This window comes from Rhipicephalus sanguineus, chromosome 1, assembly GCF_013339695.2.
Source record: "Rhipicephalus sanguineus isolate Rsan-2018 chromosome 1, BIME_Rsan_1.4, whole genome shotgun sequence".
In the NCBI taxonomy this organism is placed as follows: domain Eukaryota; kingdom Metazoa; phylum Arthropoda; class Arachnida; order Ixodida; family Ixodidae; genus Rhipicephalus; species Rhipicephalus sanguineus.
In genome coordinates, this window is record NC_051176.1 from 63,418,851 (window position 1) to 63,437,922 (window position 19,072).

Sequence of the window (19,072 nt, forward strand, 5' to 3'; positions counted from 1 at the left end):
TTGGGCTTTGTGCTACAACGAGTGGTTGTGAATTTCCTCTTCTTAGATTAACGGTCAACCTTGCAAAAGGACTGAGACAAGCAACAAGGGACAACATGAGCACAGTCATCCATTTTTTTTTCCTTTTTTAAACCGTGGTAGGCATCATCATTCCTTTTGCCATGTACGATTTCCATGTCACACGATGCAAGGTGCATTGTAGAGCCGTTAGGTCTCTACAATGCACTAAAATTACACTGAGCATTACTAGAACCGAGACACACTTGCTTGTGCGCCACGCACAGCCGGCCAAATCTTTAACTATGGTGCCCAGTGGCAACATTTTTGTGTGTCGGCGCCATATGATTGAACGAAGTAGCTAAACATTTTTCTGTGGGCATGCACTTGCACTCACCCTTTCTGGAACTTAATTCAGTCATATTGCCAAGATACATAGAAAAAATTGCCGCTCGTGAACGATAGTAAAGATTTGGGCAACTGTACACTTGATTTGTGTTGGCTGAAAACCATCACTTATTGCAAAAATGAACACGAGAGCGATAGTGCTACTATTGAGAATATGTATTGCATAGAGCATGCACTGGTTGTATTCTTTACCTCTGTGGTAAAAAATCCAACTAATGCATGCTCTGTTGCTGCTATGAAAGGGACCCTCAGCACATATATATAGAGAGAGAGAATTTTGCCAGTCCATACACAGTTGAGAAAAAAGACAATGAAGAAAGGAAGCACATAATGAGGGAAGTGTGCATCACTTTGCTGAGCAGTGCAATGATAAAACCCAAAACTTAAATACATTTTACAACAATGCGTCTTACAGAGTAGCACCAATAGAGAACACCACGGCACATGCAGCATGAAGCGACACTCCCTTTACAGCACCACAAGGGTCTTCTATGCTAACATTCAGGTGGTACACTATTAAATGCCACTTGCGTTAAATGACACTAAAGGCAAATATTAAGTCGACGTTGATTGTTGAAATAGCAGTCCAGAAACCTCGTAGTGCTACTTTTGTGCCAAGGAAGTGCTTATTTTGAAATAAAATCATGTTTTAGTGGTCTGCATCGCGTTAGCGCACTTCAAATCACCCGCCTGAAATCAGTCTTTCACACGTCACTGCTGCCGTGCCCAACGTTGCCCGCCTTTACGGTGCGGCGGCGTGTACTGGCGGCATGCACCATTCGGGCATCCAGCAACATCACATGCATGCGGCATTTTGTCGAACTTTCTATCAGCGCGACTTTCACGAGTGCGCAAAACACACGCGGCAGTACGCGATACCGAAATACCACTGAGACGCGACCGCGTGATCGAAGCAGGGCGCCGGGCGAAGCGCAGTTCGGTGAAAACGGAACCTTTGAACCACCTGCGCCATTCCCCATGGCAACGCCAAAGAAATTCTTTTTTCCATGAATCAAACAGAAACGAACAAACAGCATTTTATTACGTCTCTTGATGCACAGAAGTTTTTTTTTATTGCAGCTAGTTTGATTACTAGTGATTAATTGTAGGCAGACTCTCATACGTCATCGGGATCATTTTGAAAATTTGCCGCTCGTGGCTCTCATCGTGTGATACATTTAGCTTAATTTCTCGGTAAGTAGGGCACTGCTGTTCATATTATTGCCGTTTTAGACGTCATACATTGAGCTTTCACTCTGACAAGTTGTTATTTGCCTTTAGTATCCCTCTAAGCACGTAATAGGGGGGAGTACTATGTAGTCTAATATGCACTGGCATGTGTTTGCAACTGTCACAATCACAAGCCCAAGCTTTGATTATCAGAATGATGTGCCAGGGAAATTTGAAAAAAAATTACCATATTTACTCGAATCTAGGCCGCCCTTGATTGTAGGCCAACCCCAAAATTCACAAGGCCAGAAAAAAACAAAACAAAACAAAAAAACGTAACCTTGGTACTCGAATCTAAGCCCCCCCCCCCCCTTTGCACATTGTTTTTTCGAAGAAAAAAAAAAAAAATGTCGGCTTAGATTTGAGTAAATACGGTTCTTCTGGGTCAAGTTTGATTGAAAGAAGTTTCATACATATGAGTTTTTTTTTTTCATGTCAGCACGGCAATGTGCTGAAAATTCATGCAACCTCCCACAAAAACAGGAAAACTCACAGGTGCGAAATGAAATGGTTGAAACGATAATTCCTAAAACAATACCTAAGTCAGCCTTTGGAAACCGCCGGAACTGGAAGTTTTTTTCGGGAAAGATGCCTTGCCAGTTTTTCACCATTTCCAGACGCATTTTCGCGGTGGCAGCCCGGAACCGCTGCTTTGCCTCTGTTCCACCACATGGTTTTCTTCGCACCTTCAGCTCGTGCCAGGCCTGAAAGCATCAAATTACAACATTTTAAACAGCAAGGGCTTTTTCGGTTTCATGTGGTTCCAAAGCAGCTTGAGAGATGCCATAGTGGAGGGCTCCAGATAATTTCCACCACATAGAGTTCCTTGCATTTTTCATAACTACAAGTAACAGAAGACCATCTACCTTTAACCACGATATAATGGAGAACACTTATCCGCAATATTAATACAACGAAGTTTGCAATAAACTGAACTTTATGTTGGTGCCAAAGGTTGGATCTTTCAGTTACATTTGGCTTCTTAAAATATGTTTTTTTTAATTGTGAACCGGAGAGCAACTTTCATAGCTGAGCAGCGCCATTTTTCAGTGGCTGGGGTGCCATAGAATTGTAATGGCTGCGCAGCACAAACATGGACAAGAAGGAAAAAAAAAGACATCACGAGTGCAAGTTCACGGCTGGTTCATTAAAAAAGACTAGATGCACAGGTGTTACTGTTGGCGTGATGTAGGTGTCTTCTTTATATCTTGGTGCTTTTTCTTTTGCTGTTGGTGGTGGTTTCAGCATAGTTGAAGTTCAAGTCCATCACCAGGGTGCGTCTGCGTTAAGGCAGATACATGTGCCTTTTCTAATAAACCAGTTATGAGCTTGTGCTCGTGATGTCCTTTTCTTTCTCGTCCATGTTTGCACTACGCAGCCAATGGTGACTCAGTGCACACTCTCCCAACTGTCAGTACTTGTGCTGTAGGAGCAACATTTAAAGGTTGATGAAAGCGGATGCTGAGGAAGGAAACGGACATTGACAGGAAAGACAGCATACCGTGCGCTCACTGCCGCTAGAGTGGTGGAGAAGGAGAGCACACAGGCATTCTACCGCATTGTATTTCTGGTGTTGTGCACTCTACACAGCAGTACAGTTCCACATTTGGCTCCGTTAACCTCTTGCATCAGCCCCCTACTTGGTGTTATCGTTGTTGCCATGTGGCAAGTGACAAGCAGCCACAGAGGCAGTGGTAAAAACGCAACAACTTCCCACTAACCTTGCAAGTGACCTCAATCATACAGAAAACGGATGTCACTGATAAGGCTAGTTCTTGTTGGTGATTTTGATCAGTGAGAAAAATGATGTCACCACTTGCAAGAGTTATCACTGAGCTCATTCCTCATGATTCCGGAGTCAAAAGAAGCTATTCTGAACTTGCGGAAGAAAGGAATAAATTCTAAACAAGAGCAACCGGAACTAACAGGAGCTTTTACTGCAAACAAAAGCTTTTTCAGTCAGTGTACTGCCGCAGAATGTTTTTAACTAGCCAAGAGTTTTTTTTTTTTTCAAGCTACTCACAGTTATTTGCTGCACCACTACCAACTCCATAAAATTATGTGGGTGTTCTGTAATAAAACTGACTTGCAAGACTTCTGTTGAACCAATGCATAATGGTGACCAAAATTTAAGACAGTGTAATGGATCTTGCTCAATTTTTCACACATAATGCCAGCATGTGATGCTGCAAGGTAAAAAATGAGGTCACCGCAAACAAGGGTGGCATAATCTGGGTTGCTGCCTTGCTGCTTTCATTTTGAAGAGGAGCTCTTTTGCCTTCGTGGCAGGCTTGCGATGGGCTTAGACATTCCATGTTCACTGGACTGAGTAGAGAGCAGTGTCTTCAGCACTGAGCAATGCATAAGGCTTTGGTGGGAGCAGCAGTGGCAGAATATGCACTCACACTGATCACCACTTCATTGTACCTGCATTCTTTTGGCTTTTGCATGCCATAAGGGGTATTCACACGAATATCGAAAGTTTCGAATATTCTCGAAATCATTCGAAATATTCGTTTCGATTCGAAAATCGATTCGATGGATACTTCGGAAAAATTCGGATTGCAGATAAAATAACACTTGACACCAATACGTAAGTACCACACGATTCTGCCTGCGAATGTAGTGGGCGCGTGCACCCCCCCACGCCTCCTTGGCGGGACTGGACACCCACGGGGACCACCTTTTCTGGCCCGACAGGACAAAGGGGGGGTCGAAACATCATGTTCATTTTCTTCATGTCGCAGTGCCACTGCGTGACGTGTATACCTGCAGCTGCTAGGCTTTAATGACGCGATCGATATTCGATATATTCGTGGATATTCGTATTCCAAGATATTCACACCCCTAGTTTACGTGCATCAAGTAAAAACAAAACGGGGATCTTTTCCCCGACAGGACAAACGAAACCAGTTCTTGTCGCAGCCACTGCGGACGATACCGCAGCTGCTATTGACGCGATCATAGATAGTGCCCAAGCAGTTTCACGTGCATCAAGTAAAAACAAAACAAGCTTTGTACACAGCCGCCGAATACTTCGTCGCCAACAACGCTGTTGTGGATGGCGACCCCACCTTTCTGGAACCCCACGGCCAAGGTGGTGGTAAAAGCAAACAGGTATGAAGCCTAATGAAGTGTTCTGAAGTTCCTGTCATTACCATGGTTGGTTTGCTCTGATGATGATGGCAACTGTGGACTGCGGCGCCTCGTTTCAGTTGTTTGCGAATGCCGTTTTGGCTCCGTCCCGCTTGGGCACTTCGAAGATTGTCCGAATTAATCGGGTTGCGGCCAAATATGACCAAAATAACGAGAGCTTGCTGCCATTAAACAATGCATATGCTTGCTTGCTAGGACTAGAGAACAAGTCTGAATGAACAAGCTTTTACTACACCCCAGAACAAACAATGTAACACTGAGGGAGAAGAGCAGGAAGACCGGTGGGGATGCTATTTCTCCTCCCTCCTGAGTCTTGTTTCCCTCGCTGCCATTACTCTTCTGCTCAGTGCACTGCATGGCACCACCTGTATTTGGGGAAGGTGTCTTTCTTTTTCAAGAGGAATTGAGGGTTTACAGCGCTGCACCACCTTTTCAGGGGGTGGGGGGATCAGTTGAGAAAGGGTTCGGGGATCCTCTAAGATGTGTTGATTCTTCGGCAGCCATGCCACCTGCCCACCACCAAGCCCAATGAGGGGATGCTTACAAGACGCGAAGGAAAGCCAGACGCCAGCTGTAGCATAGCCACTATAACCAAAAAAATATGGTGTAGCCAAGGTTGGGTACCCACACAAGGTTAACCCTTGCTGTGAGGAAACTTTGAAGTAAACTGAAGAGAGAAGAATACTGGAAAGATTAAAAGTAATAGTACAAGACAAAGATATAGGAGGGGGGGGGGGGGAGGAGGAGGGAGAGAGAGAGAGAGAGAAGAGAGAGAGAGAGAGAGAGAGAGGAAAAGGCGACTGTAGATTTCCCTTGGGTGGGTCAGCCCAGGGGTGCTGTGTATGTGAAGAAAGGGCCAAAGAGGAGTGCTGCATTTACCGGGTGGCCTCAAAGGTCAAAGGTCCAATATCCGAGCATTGGCTCAACCCCCAGCATCCCTCTTTCACCAGATATGGCTTAGCGATGCACTGCTAGGTGTGGGAGGGAGTTGAACCCCACCCCATTAGCTCAGGTCTGTGGTGTCGCTACACAGCAAATGCCTGCCTAAGAAGACGTCCCAGTGGGGCAAGACTGGAAGGACTACAGAAAGCATGACGGACGACAAAAATACAAATGCATAAACATGCTTCCACAAGATGACGTGTCATGGCATAATTAATGTAAGTAACACAAGGCCATACATACCAGCCTAAGAACAAGTTACCCATTTACAAGATGTGCAGGACTACTCCTAGAATTTGAGAAATGGGATGTGCTGTTGAAACAGCACGTTTTCCTTGAGCTACGTGTCAACACAAACGTTTTTTTTTTTGCAGCCTTCCAGATGACATCTGGAAGGCTGCACATAGGCACTGTGATACCTACAAAAAGAAAAGTTGCAGTGGCTTAGCTCGGCTATGCCAGGATAACATAGTGTTAGCAAAGGTTCAGCCGATTATTCTTAGCTTTCCTGATTGCCTAGGATTAGCTTGATTGTCATGCTTACTGCTGCTCCAATGACACACACACGGTATACGTATTATGTGGCACATGTATATTTATTTTGCCAGGCAACTACTTCGGGATCCGATGAGTTCAGCTCCCTCGCTCTTCTGCGCCGTTGAGCAGCATTTGCGCTCTCCTTCTCCATGGCTATACCACACTGGCAAATGCCAGTCAGAGGCGCTATCAAGCGGCTCCAGCGCAGTGTCAGACGGCGACTGCACAGTGAAGGCGAATAGCTGCGCGCACGCCGGCGCCAATGCATCTGCCACGGCTACGACGTCACTCCTCTGGAAAGCGCAGACCGGCGGCGGCGGATTGCGTGGGAGGTGCCGGCTCCGGCGCGTGACATCACTGATCCTCGCGCATGCACAGCACGGCTCTGGAGGAGCCACGCGAAATTGGCTCAGCTAGGCCAGTGTAGCTAACGCTACAAAAAGCAGATATGTCACCAAACACATTTGTGACAGTGGCCACAAAACCTATTGCATACAACATGACTGTTGTGCTAACATGAGTGTTGAATAACTCAACTGTGCAGCTAACAGTTTCAAGCTAAATACAACAACATGCAAAAAAACACAAAGCACTACTATTTCTACTGTAGGGAGAGAAGACACCTGGCAAACTGATGCTAATGCATTGACTTGCGAGGTGTTTTGATTCAGCTATAACCTGCAATGCCAGTATGGTACAGTGACAAACAACTGCGACCTAAAGGCACGACACACCTCCATTGTGTCGTGCCTTCAGAGGTGTATGACATGCACCTGCTACACCAATGAGTATGACAATGAAGGCACAAGATACCTGGAACAGGGCAAAGTCCTCCGCAGGTGTGACAGATGAGCCATTGCCGTGCTTCCAAAGCAGCTGGAAGATTCCGGATTCTCTGTCAAGCCAGCGAAGCCGCTCGCCAAATGTGCCCAACTCCAAGTGTTGGAACAGGAACTGGAAAAGCTTGCCCGTGAAGCGCCTGGGCATCTGCAGGCCGTCAAGGACGAAACTTCGACACCTGTGGTTAGATGTACGTTTCATGGTCAAAACAAGCAATAAAAAAAGTCATGAAAACTTTCACAAGTCAGGTTACAGTGGGCTCCATCTAAATTGAGCTTTATTAGCTCATTTTTTGGATCTGAGCAGTGCAGGGAGCTTTCTACTGACACAATTAAAAAAACAAACAAACAAACAAAAAACTGGTAATTGCAATAAAAGTCGTGTTAAATTTCTGTTGCGTCGGTGCGCATGTGGGCGACAGTACGTGCGTGTGTGACAGGACTGACGTCATCATTATCGCGATTACTGCCGGTATAAAAGGTAGCCAACTTATGTTCACTCTTTCTTTGTACCTGCTCCTGTCGATAAACCCTTGTTCATGTGTAAGCCTAGGTGTTGTGCCAAGTCCACTGAGGTCACAACAATTTCCTCTACAGTTCTTTGTGAACTCTTTCATTTATTAAGAGAACTTCTTGATGGGCAAGTTGGTATTTGTTCATATTATAACTGATTTAGGTGCTAAACACATACAAAATGCTAGAGAAGATGATAAAATATGCTGAATGGTGCATTTAAAGGGGGCCTGCAACACTTTTTCAACATGGTCAGAAAATGCTACCAATCTGTAATCGAGGCTCCTGAGAACAAGTGAACCAAACATTACAGCGCAGTGCACGGCCAGGAATTTACAATTACTTGTCAAAGTTGGATTGAAATCACTCTCGCTCTTACCTTGACAAATGATGCCATAAACCCAAATGACCGCGCCATAAACTCAAAGTCCATGGCCATTGGCTGATTTGAGCATCGTGAGCTACACAGTTACCGCGGCTGCCGCAGGATGCCATAACATACCCCCGCGCGCACTCGCGATCACATTGAACGTAAGCCGTGCGTTTGAAAAAAAGAAAAAGAAAAGAAAGTGCTCAAGGTCACGAACGAACGGACATAGCTTCTTACCCCCTTGTCATCACTTCCCTGTGTAGCTTTCAGCGCGCTCGCTGGTACGAAAGGGGAGAGAAAGCGCTTTAAGCGTGTGACAAATCTCTGTAACTCCATTCGTACTTGACAGACTCTAAAAATGTTTGCAGCAGTCAATTCGTGAGGCAACAAACTCCTTTAATGAAGCCATTCGATGATTACTAGGAAAAGTGTTGCAGGGCAGCCCCCTTAAGCATCAGAAAGCGCATTCCAGCAACAGGCTATTAATGCCTGTATGTCACAGCATCAGTTGTCGTTATAACAAAATGGTGGAATGAGTTTTATCATGAAAATAAAACGCGGTTTCCTGGGCAGGTGCTTTCCCTTTCCAGCCTTCAATGAGTTGACTGCCACTTCTTGAGTATGAGTAGACAACACTGTGAGCAGTATTCTGTGAATATACATAACCTAGTGCACGCATTGCCATCGCATACAGTATGACACAGCATGCCAGTACGCGACTACTTTATTTTTGCTTCTGCTTATTCTTTTCTAGCATTACTGGTAGCAGTAAGCTGTTTTGCTAAACCATCTCCACTGTGCTTAGATGTCACAAGCTCGTAAAAAGCTGCAGATATTGAAGTCTGTCCCACGTACACTTAAGTCAACAGTATTGACGACAGAAGCTACTTGGAAACACAACTGCACAAGGCTACAAATAACCAGGGTCATTATGTCAATGCTAATAATACTCCACTATTTACTTTTTCAACCATTTAATGTATATCATAATGTAAAAATACATGCCATGATAACCTTCTCGGGCAGCGAAGCAAAGCACGAACGGCTCTACCAAGAACGCCTAAACAATCAAAATAAAGGGTACATCAACATTTATGTAAATAAACAATGATATCTGCCACTCTATTATAGCATGAGATAAACGCTAAGAGGCTTGCTAAATGTTACTGGTACCTAAAATCCAAACCAGGACTAGAAAAGGATTGTCAATGCCTTTTCCCAGTTTCAAAACAACCCATGCATTCAACCTACTGGGGAGACGATATTTCAAAACTTGACACATTTCAGTCATGGAGTACTTGAGCATAAGAGTGATGAAAATGATTCCATTAGGGCACCAACCTTTCATTCGCCATGTATTTCTTTAATGCTTGACTAGGCTCCATATGAAATTTCGATTATGCATCAGATACTAAGATGATGATGATCATTTGCTGCTTTACCCTTCGTAACGAGCACATGTGCTAGACTCAGTGGAAAAATTTCAGCGTATTGCCAAGGTAGGATGCATGCTGGTCACTTTGGAGGGCAACGGCCATTTCGCATCTGGGTTGTCTTGTGTGTTACTAGGATGCGTTGGGAAGAGACTAATCTTTCTGCCTTAATGCCGTGTTACGCTCGGCGAAACTGAAAGATATGTGTGTTTTTCTTCAAGAGGATATTAAAAGTGATTTCGAGTCATCGATGGTTATGAATGGACTGCGTGGTAAGTGGCGTAACTGTGAATGAAATGTGCGATGATTGTTGCCACGTGCTTGCAAGCTCTCTGCATGGCTTCATCTGTCTCATTTTGTGTCACGTGTGTGTTTGCAAGGTTGAGACTATAAACATAGTTGCATGCACTCAGTTACTTGTGTAAGATGCCATTCACTTGGACACTAGGCGAATCTTGAGTATTTGTGCTAGCTTTACAGTCTATTGAATGTGCAGTCAGTGTTATGGTTGAATTAGTAGTGCTCGATTGTGTCCTTCGACTCTTCATTGAAGCATACCTTGCTTGCACACCTTGCATGCTGTTCAGCTGGTTGATATGTATAATCAGAGTGGCGTGTGTTCAATAATTGCAACTTACAGGCCACGTATCTAGTCCTTGGGTTGGAATGACAGCAGCCGAATGTATGGGCAAATCGGCGTGGTGGCTAGTGGAACAGTTTATTTGAGAATGTGTTGTCATTTTCTCACTGGATTTGTAGAAAAACAGGCCATTAAAATGGTGTCTGACAGCACTTGATTCACGCGAGAGGTGGCATGTTTTGAAAAACAGTGGACACAGGTAAATGTGTATTTATTACAATGGTGTCATTTTATTTCCGCAGGTGGCGGGATCGAATCCCGGCCGCATTTTCGATGGAGGCGAAAATGCTTGTGGCCTGTGCACTTAGACTTAGGTGCACATTGAAGAACCCCAGGTGGTCAAAATTTCTGGAGCCCTCCACTACAGCGTCCCTCATATCTATATCGTGGTTCTCACGTTCCGAGAAACCGCGACCACCGCAACGAGCAGGCTCGCATTTCACGGTAGCTGCAGACAGCCGGGGGATGGGTCCGCGCCGGCCGCTGCCCCACGATCCTTTCTTCTAGTCTTTAGTTCTTTGTTGTCAGCCCGCACTAGCTGTGCGCCCGCATTCGAAGAGCAAACAGCATCGAAGTACCGCCACTGGGAGAAGGGTGCACGCAGCTTTGCCGTGTTGAATACGATTCAAGCTGCGAGCAGTGCGACGAGGCGGTGTATCGGAGTGTGGGTCGAAACCCATATCAGCTGTCATTCGTTCCAAACGCGCACGCAGGTTTGCGTCCATGGTTGGCAGAGCGGTGAAAACACTACGGCAGTTCGAGGTGCACACCCAACATTACCAAACCGACTCGCAGTTTTCAAGCACGCGCGATACACGGCGCGATGGGCTCCACTCGACGACGACCATGCAAGCCGACTGGAAGTGGTGCCACGTGGTTGCGCCGAGACGCCAGAGAGAAAAAAATGAAGAAAAAGAAATGCCGCCGGCGCTGACGTAACTCTTCGGTGCCTCCTCGCATTTCCGCCCTCCCTCCCTTCACGCCCCAATCATAGTCGTGGTTTTGGGATGCTAAACCCAGCAATTATTATTATATAATTAATTTTATTTCCTATTTCTTGTCTCCTAAATATTCACAACCTCTCAGTGTATTTCAAGATGTTTTACTGTGTTCTGAGCAGAGTTGTAAGTAATGCATTACAAGTAATCGATTACTTGTGATCAATTGCATTTGCTTGTAATTATGTAATAAATCGGTTACTTTTTTGAAACTGCAACATTCTGGGTAATTCAATTACATTTTCTTGTAATTGATTACCAGTAATCAATTACTTTTCTTTTCCAAAATAAAGTTGTAACCAGTCTTCCCCAGCAGTTCTCGTCCCGAAATATATGGGAACGCTCTGTATGGACACCCTGTCCTGTTAGCGGTGGAGGGGGGGTCCCTACAGAGCCTATTTTTTTCCCATTTTCCTTGGCCTTACCTGCAACGCCTCACCCGAGTGCCAGCAACAGCGAAGCGCGACGCTCCATAGAGGACATGGACACTATAGCATCGAAGCACTGCGCAACTACGAGCAAGGTGTTCCTACATTATAATACCGTTCTTCCCTTCAGTGCATGTATTGAGAGAGTGTTCAGTGTTGCAGCCGACCTCTTAACGAGAAAACGTGGAAGAACCAGCGACAACAACTTTGAAAAACAACTGTTAAAAGTTAACAATGTACCACACTATATCACAAAAGCCACACTAAGCCCTCCAGCCTACTCTCTACCATGCAAGCCACGGTAGTTTGTTGTAGTTTGAGTAAACTTATGTTATTGTGTTACGGCAATAAAATTTTGAAGGAAATTACATTTCTGTAGTTGCTCAGTTACTTTTCTGGGGCTGTAATTGATTGCTGTAATCAATTATGTTTTCAAGGAAGTAATTGTAATTGTAATCGGTTACTTGCTTTCTGTAACGTGTACAAGCCTTTTGAGAAACTGTTTTCTTGTTGACGATGCCAGCGTGTAAACAGGGGTGCGTTTCTGCACTTCCTTTAATTTCAACTTTTTTTTCATCATCCACTCATATTAAAGGTTCCTCGGTAAATTGCTTGATGTGGTTTTGCTCACAAATTACATAGTCCGGCAATTTTCAAAGCACATGTTAAACCAAAACAGTATGTATATAGACCTGGGGCTCTCAGTTAAAACACATTATGAACAGAAACAGTCTTTGTTTAATCGACATGTTTATCTGATCAGTTGGAGTATGTGAAAGGCTACAAGATTTGGATGAAAAGGGAAAAACAAAAACACTTGGGCCGTGAAATTCACGTTTTCTTTTTATGTTACGTAACTATGCAAACTGGCACAAGAAAAATAGTAATTGACAGTGAACATGCATAACATTTTTTGCTGTGACAATTTCTCCCCGACTTAGCAGCATTATACAGGTACGCTTGGTGCAATACAAAGTGACAGTACCATTTCTGTGGAATAAGTACAATTAATAACACTGTTTGATACCAAGTCTATTACCAGAGTTTCATGCACAATCTATGAGCCCCATTTCAGCTGTGCGCATTGCAAGTAATCATGCCGCAACTGTTTCAAGGTGTACCAGTAAACGGCTAGTAATTCAATAAATCTATTTCTCTTTCGTGCGTGACACACTTTCTCGAAATGTATGCATGATCTGTTAAACAGATAGAGAGCCAAACAAATTTGATGGGTATGTAGTACGTCGTTTTCAATATAACGCTGAGCAGAATAAACCAAAAAGGTGAAGTATCCTGTCACATGAGAGCTTGTACAGCAAACTTGGCGTAGGTTACTACAAAAATGAGTGTTCTTCAAGGGGGCAAATTGCTTGCAGCCAACTCTATGCAGCAACACTGATCATTGTTATTTGAAGTTTTTTCTTGCATGGAATGCAAGAAAAAAAGAAAGATTCCTGATTACATTACGTTGCTGCTGAGGTACTTTCTGGCATCTGGAGGACAAGTTTAGAAAAGTGACGAAGCCCTCCTAGGGACTGTGGTACTGCTAGATGTCCGGCCATACTGTGCATTCAACGCACGCACACCTAAAGTGCTTGGAAGGGATACAGCAGTGAGAGGTCACGTGACCCAAGTAAGCCAATCGCATCAGTGGCAGTGCGAGGAAAACAGGTCCCATAATCTGAAAATTTTCCAGCGAATAACATGTTCCATTGTAATGCACCATCTGGTGAGTGTTCACTCATTGTAAGGGGCCTTTCAAACCTGCTATTTTGCTTTATTTGATAATAAACCTTCGAGGTTTGTATACACCAGCATGGCCTTACTCGAGTAGGCTCATGCAATACACTTGCGCCAGTGGTCTTGTCATCAGCTTTGAAATCATGGCAAGGCCATTGGAGTCATTACACAATTACTCGGAACCGTTACCATCCCTGCCAATTACAGAAGAAAACACTAAGGAAACAGGGCAATCCTTCATTGCTGCTGACAGTCTTGAATTCTTAAACAGAAATTATTCTCAACTTGACCCAAGCGTGGACCCAAACACAGGATCAAAGGACATTGAGAGATGACTGTCAATGTCCTTTGAACCCTTGTAAGCGAGAACATGGGTTATAAGGTATACCATAGTGGGACAACGCTTTTGAGTGGACTCAGAAGAGGTGCCCAGTACACATCTACCATCCCACGTAGCCGCGATAAAAACATTCCACTGACACCGACAGGAACGACATACACCGTCACCGCATTCTTTCTTGCGCAGGCAGAAAAGCATAACACGGCTGCACGCAATCAATGCAAGCGATTTCAGCTGCAGACAAAAAATTAGGCATTACGTCGACCCACGTATCGCATATGAATATAAAAAATACGGCGCTCGTTATCTAAGATCATTCTGCTTACACGTGTTCATTACAAGGCGCACTGCGCTGAGCGCCTTGGAGCAAGAATTGGCGCCGTTCGATTGAGTGCAAATGAAAACAACAAGGTAGGCGTTCGTTATCTAAACAAGCACGTTCAGCTCACGCTTACACAACACAGTTGCACAACATTCGTCGTCAGCCGAAGTCACGGCAGTCCTTCGATGGCACTTGAAGGTCCCTGGTCATAATAATACAACGCAGACACGAACTGCTAGTGACAGAACCTGCGTCGGCGCACATGTCCAAAGAAATGTAAAAATAAACAAATCGGTGACCATAGCCACACGTGCTCTCACACCACTTTCACACAACCGTGGTGGAGCCATGCTTGCAGGTCTGTCAACACACACCTGCAATTGCCCGCAACCGTCATTAACTACAGCTACCACGTCTCTTAGAACGTGGAAATATCAACAATTTATAAACATATATATAACCCAACACACACATGCTGCATTCCTGCAGTGATGCTCACATAACTTTACCGTTGTGGTGTCGTTGTTAAGTGTGAGCACGGCAGGAAATCAAACGCCTCGCCGCAGTACGACCTTTGCCATGCAAGATAACAAAAAACGACCCACTAACTTACTTCCAAGGCGAGAGCGGTTCCTTCTCGATCGCTATTTTGTCTCAACGACGTATTTTTGCGGGCGAAAGTCGAGATAGCCACATGCGAAAAATGTTTTTTTGAGCCGAGCTGATTCGGTTGATCGGCGATATCAAGCGCATCTGGGCTCCATGACGTCACGACAATTCGCAATTCTACACTAATCTCGTACAGAACCACTTGCAATAAATAATTCAACTTATGAAAAAAAAGCAATGTTTATTAATTATTGCAAATGCGCCGTCGGCGTATGGCGTCCTGGTGGCGTGCCGCGCTGCGTACCACCTTTGCGGCCAGGCTGGTTTCCGTCACACTTTTCGCGCGCACTGGCACATATTTTACTTTTGACGCGCTTCCCGAACGCGCTGGGAGATCATATGGTCGAATGTCACAGTTGCATGCGCGCTGCCTTGGGGAGGTTCGCGACGCTGCAGACTTGGGCAGGCGTTTATCTGGCGATTAAGTGATTAAGTCAGTGGCCCGAAAAGCTCCCGCACCGTTATCAGGCGAATGCGCTGCTTCGCGACTCTTTCAGCCACTTCACGTCGCACTCTCCGCCCGTGCATCGTAGTAGCCGACTGGCCGCGCGCTTCTTGAACAACTATGTGTGACAAACTGAAAGTCAACCAAGCCTGCGTCACCGTACACTCTGCTTACTCGTTCCCTCTTGATCTCTACGCGCAAACGTCGGAATGCTACGGGGTGAGTTGCTCTCTCGTATTTTCTGTCGACGTTTGTGTGCTGTTTTCGCACCGCTACAAATAAGTGTCGACATTTCTCGGACGATGGCTCATTTGCTCGCTGGCTGACCCTGTTTCAGCCGACCGCACTTGCCCAAACCCCACTCAGCTTCACTTGTTTTCCAGGCGGCGGCGTTGAAACTTGCATCTTCGAAATGCCGAGCATCTCAGGAGCTCTTTTTCTTGTGCGATTCGTAGGAATTTGCAAGGGGTCTGGAAACTTCACGACCGAACACCGCTTAATCGAGAAGGGATCGCGAACGAAGCACAGTCCGTGGTACTGCGATCCGAGATCAATCGCGGCGGACCACATGATTCTGCATGCCCGTGATAGCGGTCTTGAGATAAACAGGGTCCCTCTGTATGTTCTTCGTATCTCTAGTTTCATGCTTGTTGTGAGGTTCCCCACGTTGTCAGTTACCGCCCACTGCACCTGCGCTCGGAACAACTCCCGTCAGCTTCAGAACTCCAAATTGTGGAATGAAACAGTGGGTCCATTTTTAGTTCTTCCTGGAATTTGTCTAGCAACACACTGCAAACGGAGGTTATTTTCCGCGTTTTCTCTTGGTTAGAATTTGCCCTCAAGTGTGATGATGAAACTTCCCCTTCTCACAGTTCCCGCTATAAGGAGATGCACTGTTTTTGCTGAGGAGTTTGCACTGTTGTAATGCAGTTTGTGTGTAGTTGGGGTTCTCCAACTACTTACATGCGTTTCATTCCACTAAACTTTGCTGTCATCCGTCACCTTCAAAACATCTTCATCAGCTACAAGTTGGTACAAAGCCAGTCTGTTTGCTTAATCAGCCTCTTTTCCAGAATCTTGTCAGACGAGGATCACGCTCGTTCAAGATGTCAAAAAGGAGGTGTTTACCCTCGGACTGCAGCAGTATTCGTGGTTGATTGCGTTTTAGTGCATAACTTTCAGTAAATTTAAATTAAACTGACAGCACACCTATCTTTTCAGTGATGTGCTGCTATGTCATGCAGAAGTAAATGCATCTGCTAAAGTCAAAGGAAATGGTGCACTATACACATAGTTCTAAAAAAAAAGGAACTTTATCCCATTATACTGTGACAGTCAACTGCACCAAGCATTACAGTCTTGACTATCCAAGGTATTCGCACCTCTCCTCTACAGAGCAATAATATACTCGTTTTGTGTAACAAAGGTCGTAGACATAAAACCTGGCATGCCTCAGGGCGTTCCAAGTAATTTTCTATTAAAGGCCCCTGCCACACAAGCACTTTCAACTGCTGTTAAGTTAAATTGTAGCTGTAGTTTAATTGACCAGCTGTTTACACAGCATTTGCCACCCTCAGTTTTAGGTCATGTGAAAGTGATTTGTAACCATCTGTAAATGCTCAAAGATGCTTTCTATAGATTTTTCTGCAAATAAGTTATAACAAAGTAATTATTCTATGGTACAAGTTGCTTCTGATTGGTTTTAATTTTGTTATTTCTTTTTAAAGTATCACAGCCAGTTTAATTGTGAAGACAGTACATAATTCTCCACTGGTTTCTTTGTGTACACGCGTGTTTTAAAATATGTCGATGCTCCATTTTGCCATGTGTGTGGTTCAACTTCATTGTTTCCCAGATTTAATCCAGTGTCTGGGTCACCGGTTGCATCCACACAAACCACTTTCTCGGCACTGAAGTTCTCATTGTATGTGACAGGGGTTTGCTCGCTGTACATGTGGACACTGCCACCTTATCAGTTGTTATGTCTTGACTTGGTTCAGCGCTCTCAGTTGAAGCGAACTGCTGTGTCAGTGGTAGTTGCAGCTGCTGTGTAATGCTGCCAACTGTGATAGAATTCTACAGCTGTTCAGTTCAGCACGCCTGAAAGTGTCCGCATGACGGAGGTACAGCCAGTTTCCATTTCTTTTCCCATAAGGTTAATGTGTTGCATCAGGTGTTCAGAAACTTGCAGAATGTGGTCGCAGGGGAGCAGCATTTCAGCACTCGCTGCTGCCTATTTGATTGCCTCCTATGCTGCTACTTGTGAAACCCACTGCAACAGCTAAGATGATTAAGCAGGAGTGAGTCATGTGACCATCTTCTGCAACAAGACCCAGTACATCCTCCAGTTTGTACTGGCTGTGTGAAATATTACAGTAAGTCCCAGAAATTCATTATTTACTCAATGGTAAAAAATCACATATTCTTTAAGAAAAAGGACTGAGTAGTTAGTCATACTTTCCTGTAGAGCTTCTCACTGCACTCTGTCTTAAATTTTTTTGTGTATTTTACTTTATCTTGCTAGCGGCAATTCTTGTGCAGTTTTTGGCCCAAGTGTTTGCAAAGCTTGAGACTTAAAGCATTCCCTTCAAAAAGTAAGATGCACATTTTAACGCATGCGCTATATGCAAAGTTAACCAAGTAGAGTCCATAGCGAACATTACACAGAAAACCCAATAATATTTGAATCCTGGTGTGACCTTGCAACACTCTAGGACTTGAAATGACGTTGGGATGGAGTGACTAAGCAAGTCCTGGCCTCTGCCAACACGAGCTCACTTCTGTACTGGCCACATCAATGGTTCTGAGGTGTGGACGTGGCAGCCACGTTTAAGTTTGCTCTTAAGAACGATTTTGACATCACATTGTTTTATGAACACGACACCTGTATTTAAGGAAACAGCTTCTTACACAGGAATTGTTTGTGAAAGTAAATTGTGGCCAATCCTGATAACAGGCACATTATTCGAAACTGGGGTCATCAAATGGGAAAAATCACTTGCGAATGAAAAGCTTTCTGAATTTGCCGTCACAGTGTTACCCATGTTACCTGACAACTTAAGTCAATTGGCATCCAGGTAGAAATTTTAAATTTCAGTGTTAGAAAAGCTAACTTTACTTTAAGAAGTGGAATGCATCGAGGAGATTATTTTTGTAGACACAACCTACATTCGCGAGAGCGCTTCCATTCCTGTGTGTAACATTTCTCAATAGGCTGCCTCTTGTTTCACATGATTAGTATTGTCCATGTTGCTGGAGAAGATGCTGTGCTCTTTACATGGGGACGCCCTATCTATTGTTTTATTATCTCCTTGATAAGGCCTAAATCACTTTCTCCACTCACATGCCTGTACCAATGCCTTGTGAAACTTGGCCACTTCCGTTCATATATTTAATCCCCTCCATCTCACTTTGAACCTGTTCCATGTGACAGATTGAAGCTATCTACTTATTACTTATCATCTGCAAAACTCCAACTATGTTTGTTCTGGTTGCAAGGAATGTCCCAGTGCAAACAAAACTTATCAACAAGGAAATGGGCCAGTTGCATTTATTTTGTCAAGATTTAGTTCATGCGTAGTGCAATGTGGAAAAAAAGATATATATATATATAATGTCTGTGTATGCTCTGTTGTCCTATATCAAGGTCCATGCAGGAAACCCTTGAAATTGAAAAGTACATTTTTAAGGCCCTCAAAAGTCCTGGAAATGGCTTCTTTCCTTGAAAACCCTAGAATTTCTTGACAAATGTTGTGTTACTACAAAAAACTGCGCAAAATAAACAGGGACAGGTAAGACACACGCACAAGCGCAGACTAGCCATGCGTGCATGTGTCTTACCTGTCCCTGTTTATTTTGCGCAGTTTTTCGTAGTAATGGAGTACGAACTCGCCCAATGCTCAGTCCTTTTAAATGTTGTGTGATATTGACTACGTGACCTGCTTTGTATGGTAGGTAAGCATTCATCTAACGAACTCATAATTTTAGAAACGATGCGTGGACATGAGTGCGAATATTCTGCTTTGTACGACTTGTGCAGAACTTGAATTCGTCCCATGAACATAG

At 44.4% G+C, this 19,072-nt stretch overlaps 2 protein-coding genes across 6 annotated transcripts in view; one reads left to right on the forward strand and one right to left on the reverse strand.

Annotated features, from left to right (window-relative positions):
• LOC119392233 (uncharacterized) overlaps positions 1-14,616 on the reverse strand; it is a 70,501-nt gene extending 55,885 nt beyond the window's left edge. For all 5 annotated transcript variants that reach the window (XR_007415742.1, XM_049414536.1, XM_049414541.1 and 2 more), the window contains exons 1-3: positions 14,507-14,616; positions 7,084-7,288; positions 2,174-2,339 (exon numbers count right to left, since the gene is read on the reverse strand). Coding sequence is in view for 4 of the 5 variants with exons in the window: in XM_049414536.1 (XP_049270493.1) it covers positions 2,174-2,339; positions 7,084-7,257 (340 nt within the window). In the remaining variant the exon portion in view is untranslated. The remainder of the gene's footprint in view (positions 1-2,173; positions 2,340-7,083; positions 7,289-14,506) is intronic.
• Positions 14,617-14,856: 240 nt separating this feature from the next.
• The window catches only part of LOC119392259 (heparan-alpha-glucosaminide N-acetyltransferase), a gene marked incomplete in the record, with an annotated part of 52,646 nt that continues 48,430 nt past the window's right edge, over positions 14,857-19,072 (forward strand). The window contains 1 exon segment of the mRNA XM_037659674.2: positions 14,857-15,226. Coding sequence (XP_037515602.1) covers positions 15,128-15,226 — 99 coding nt within the window.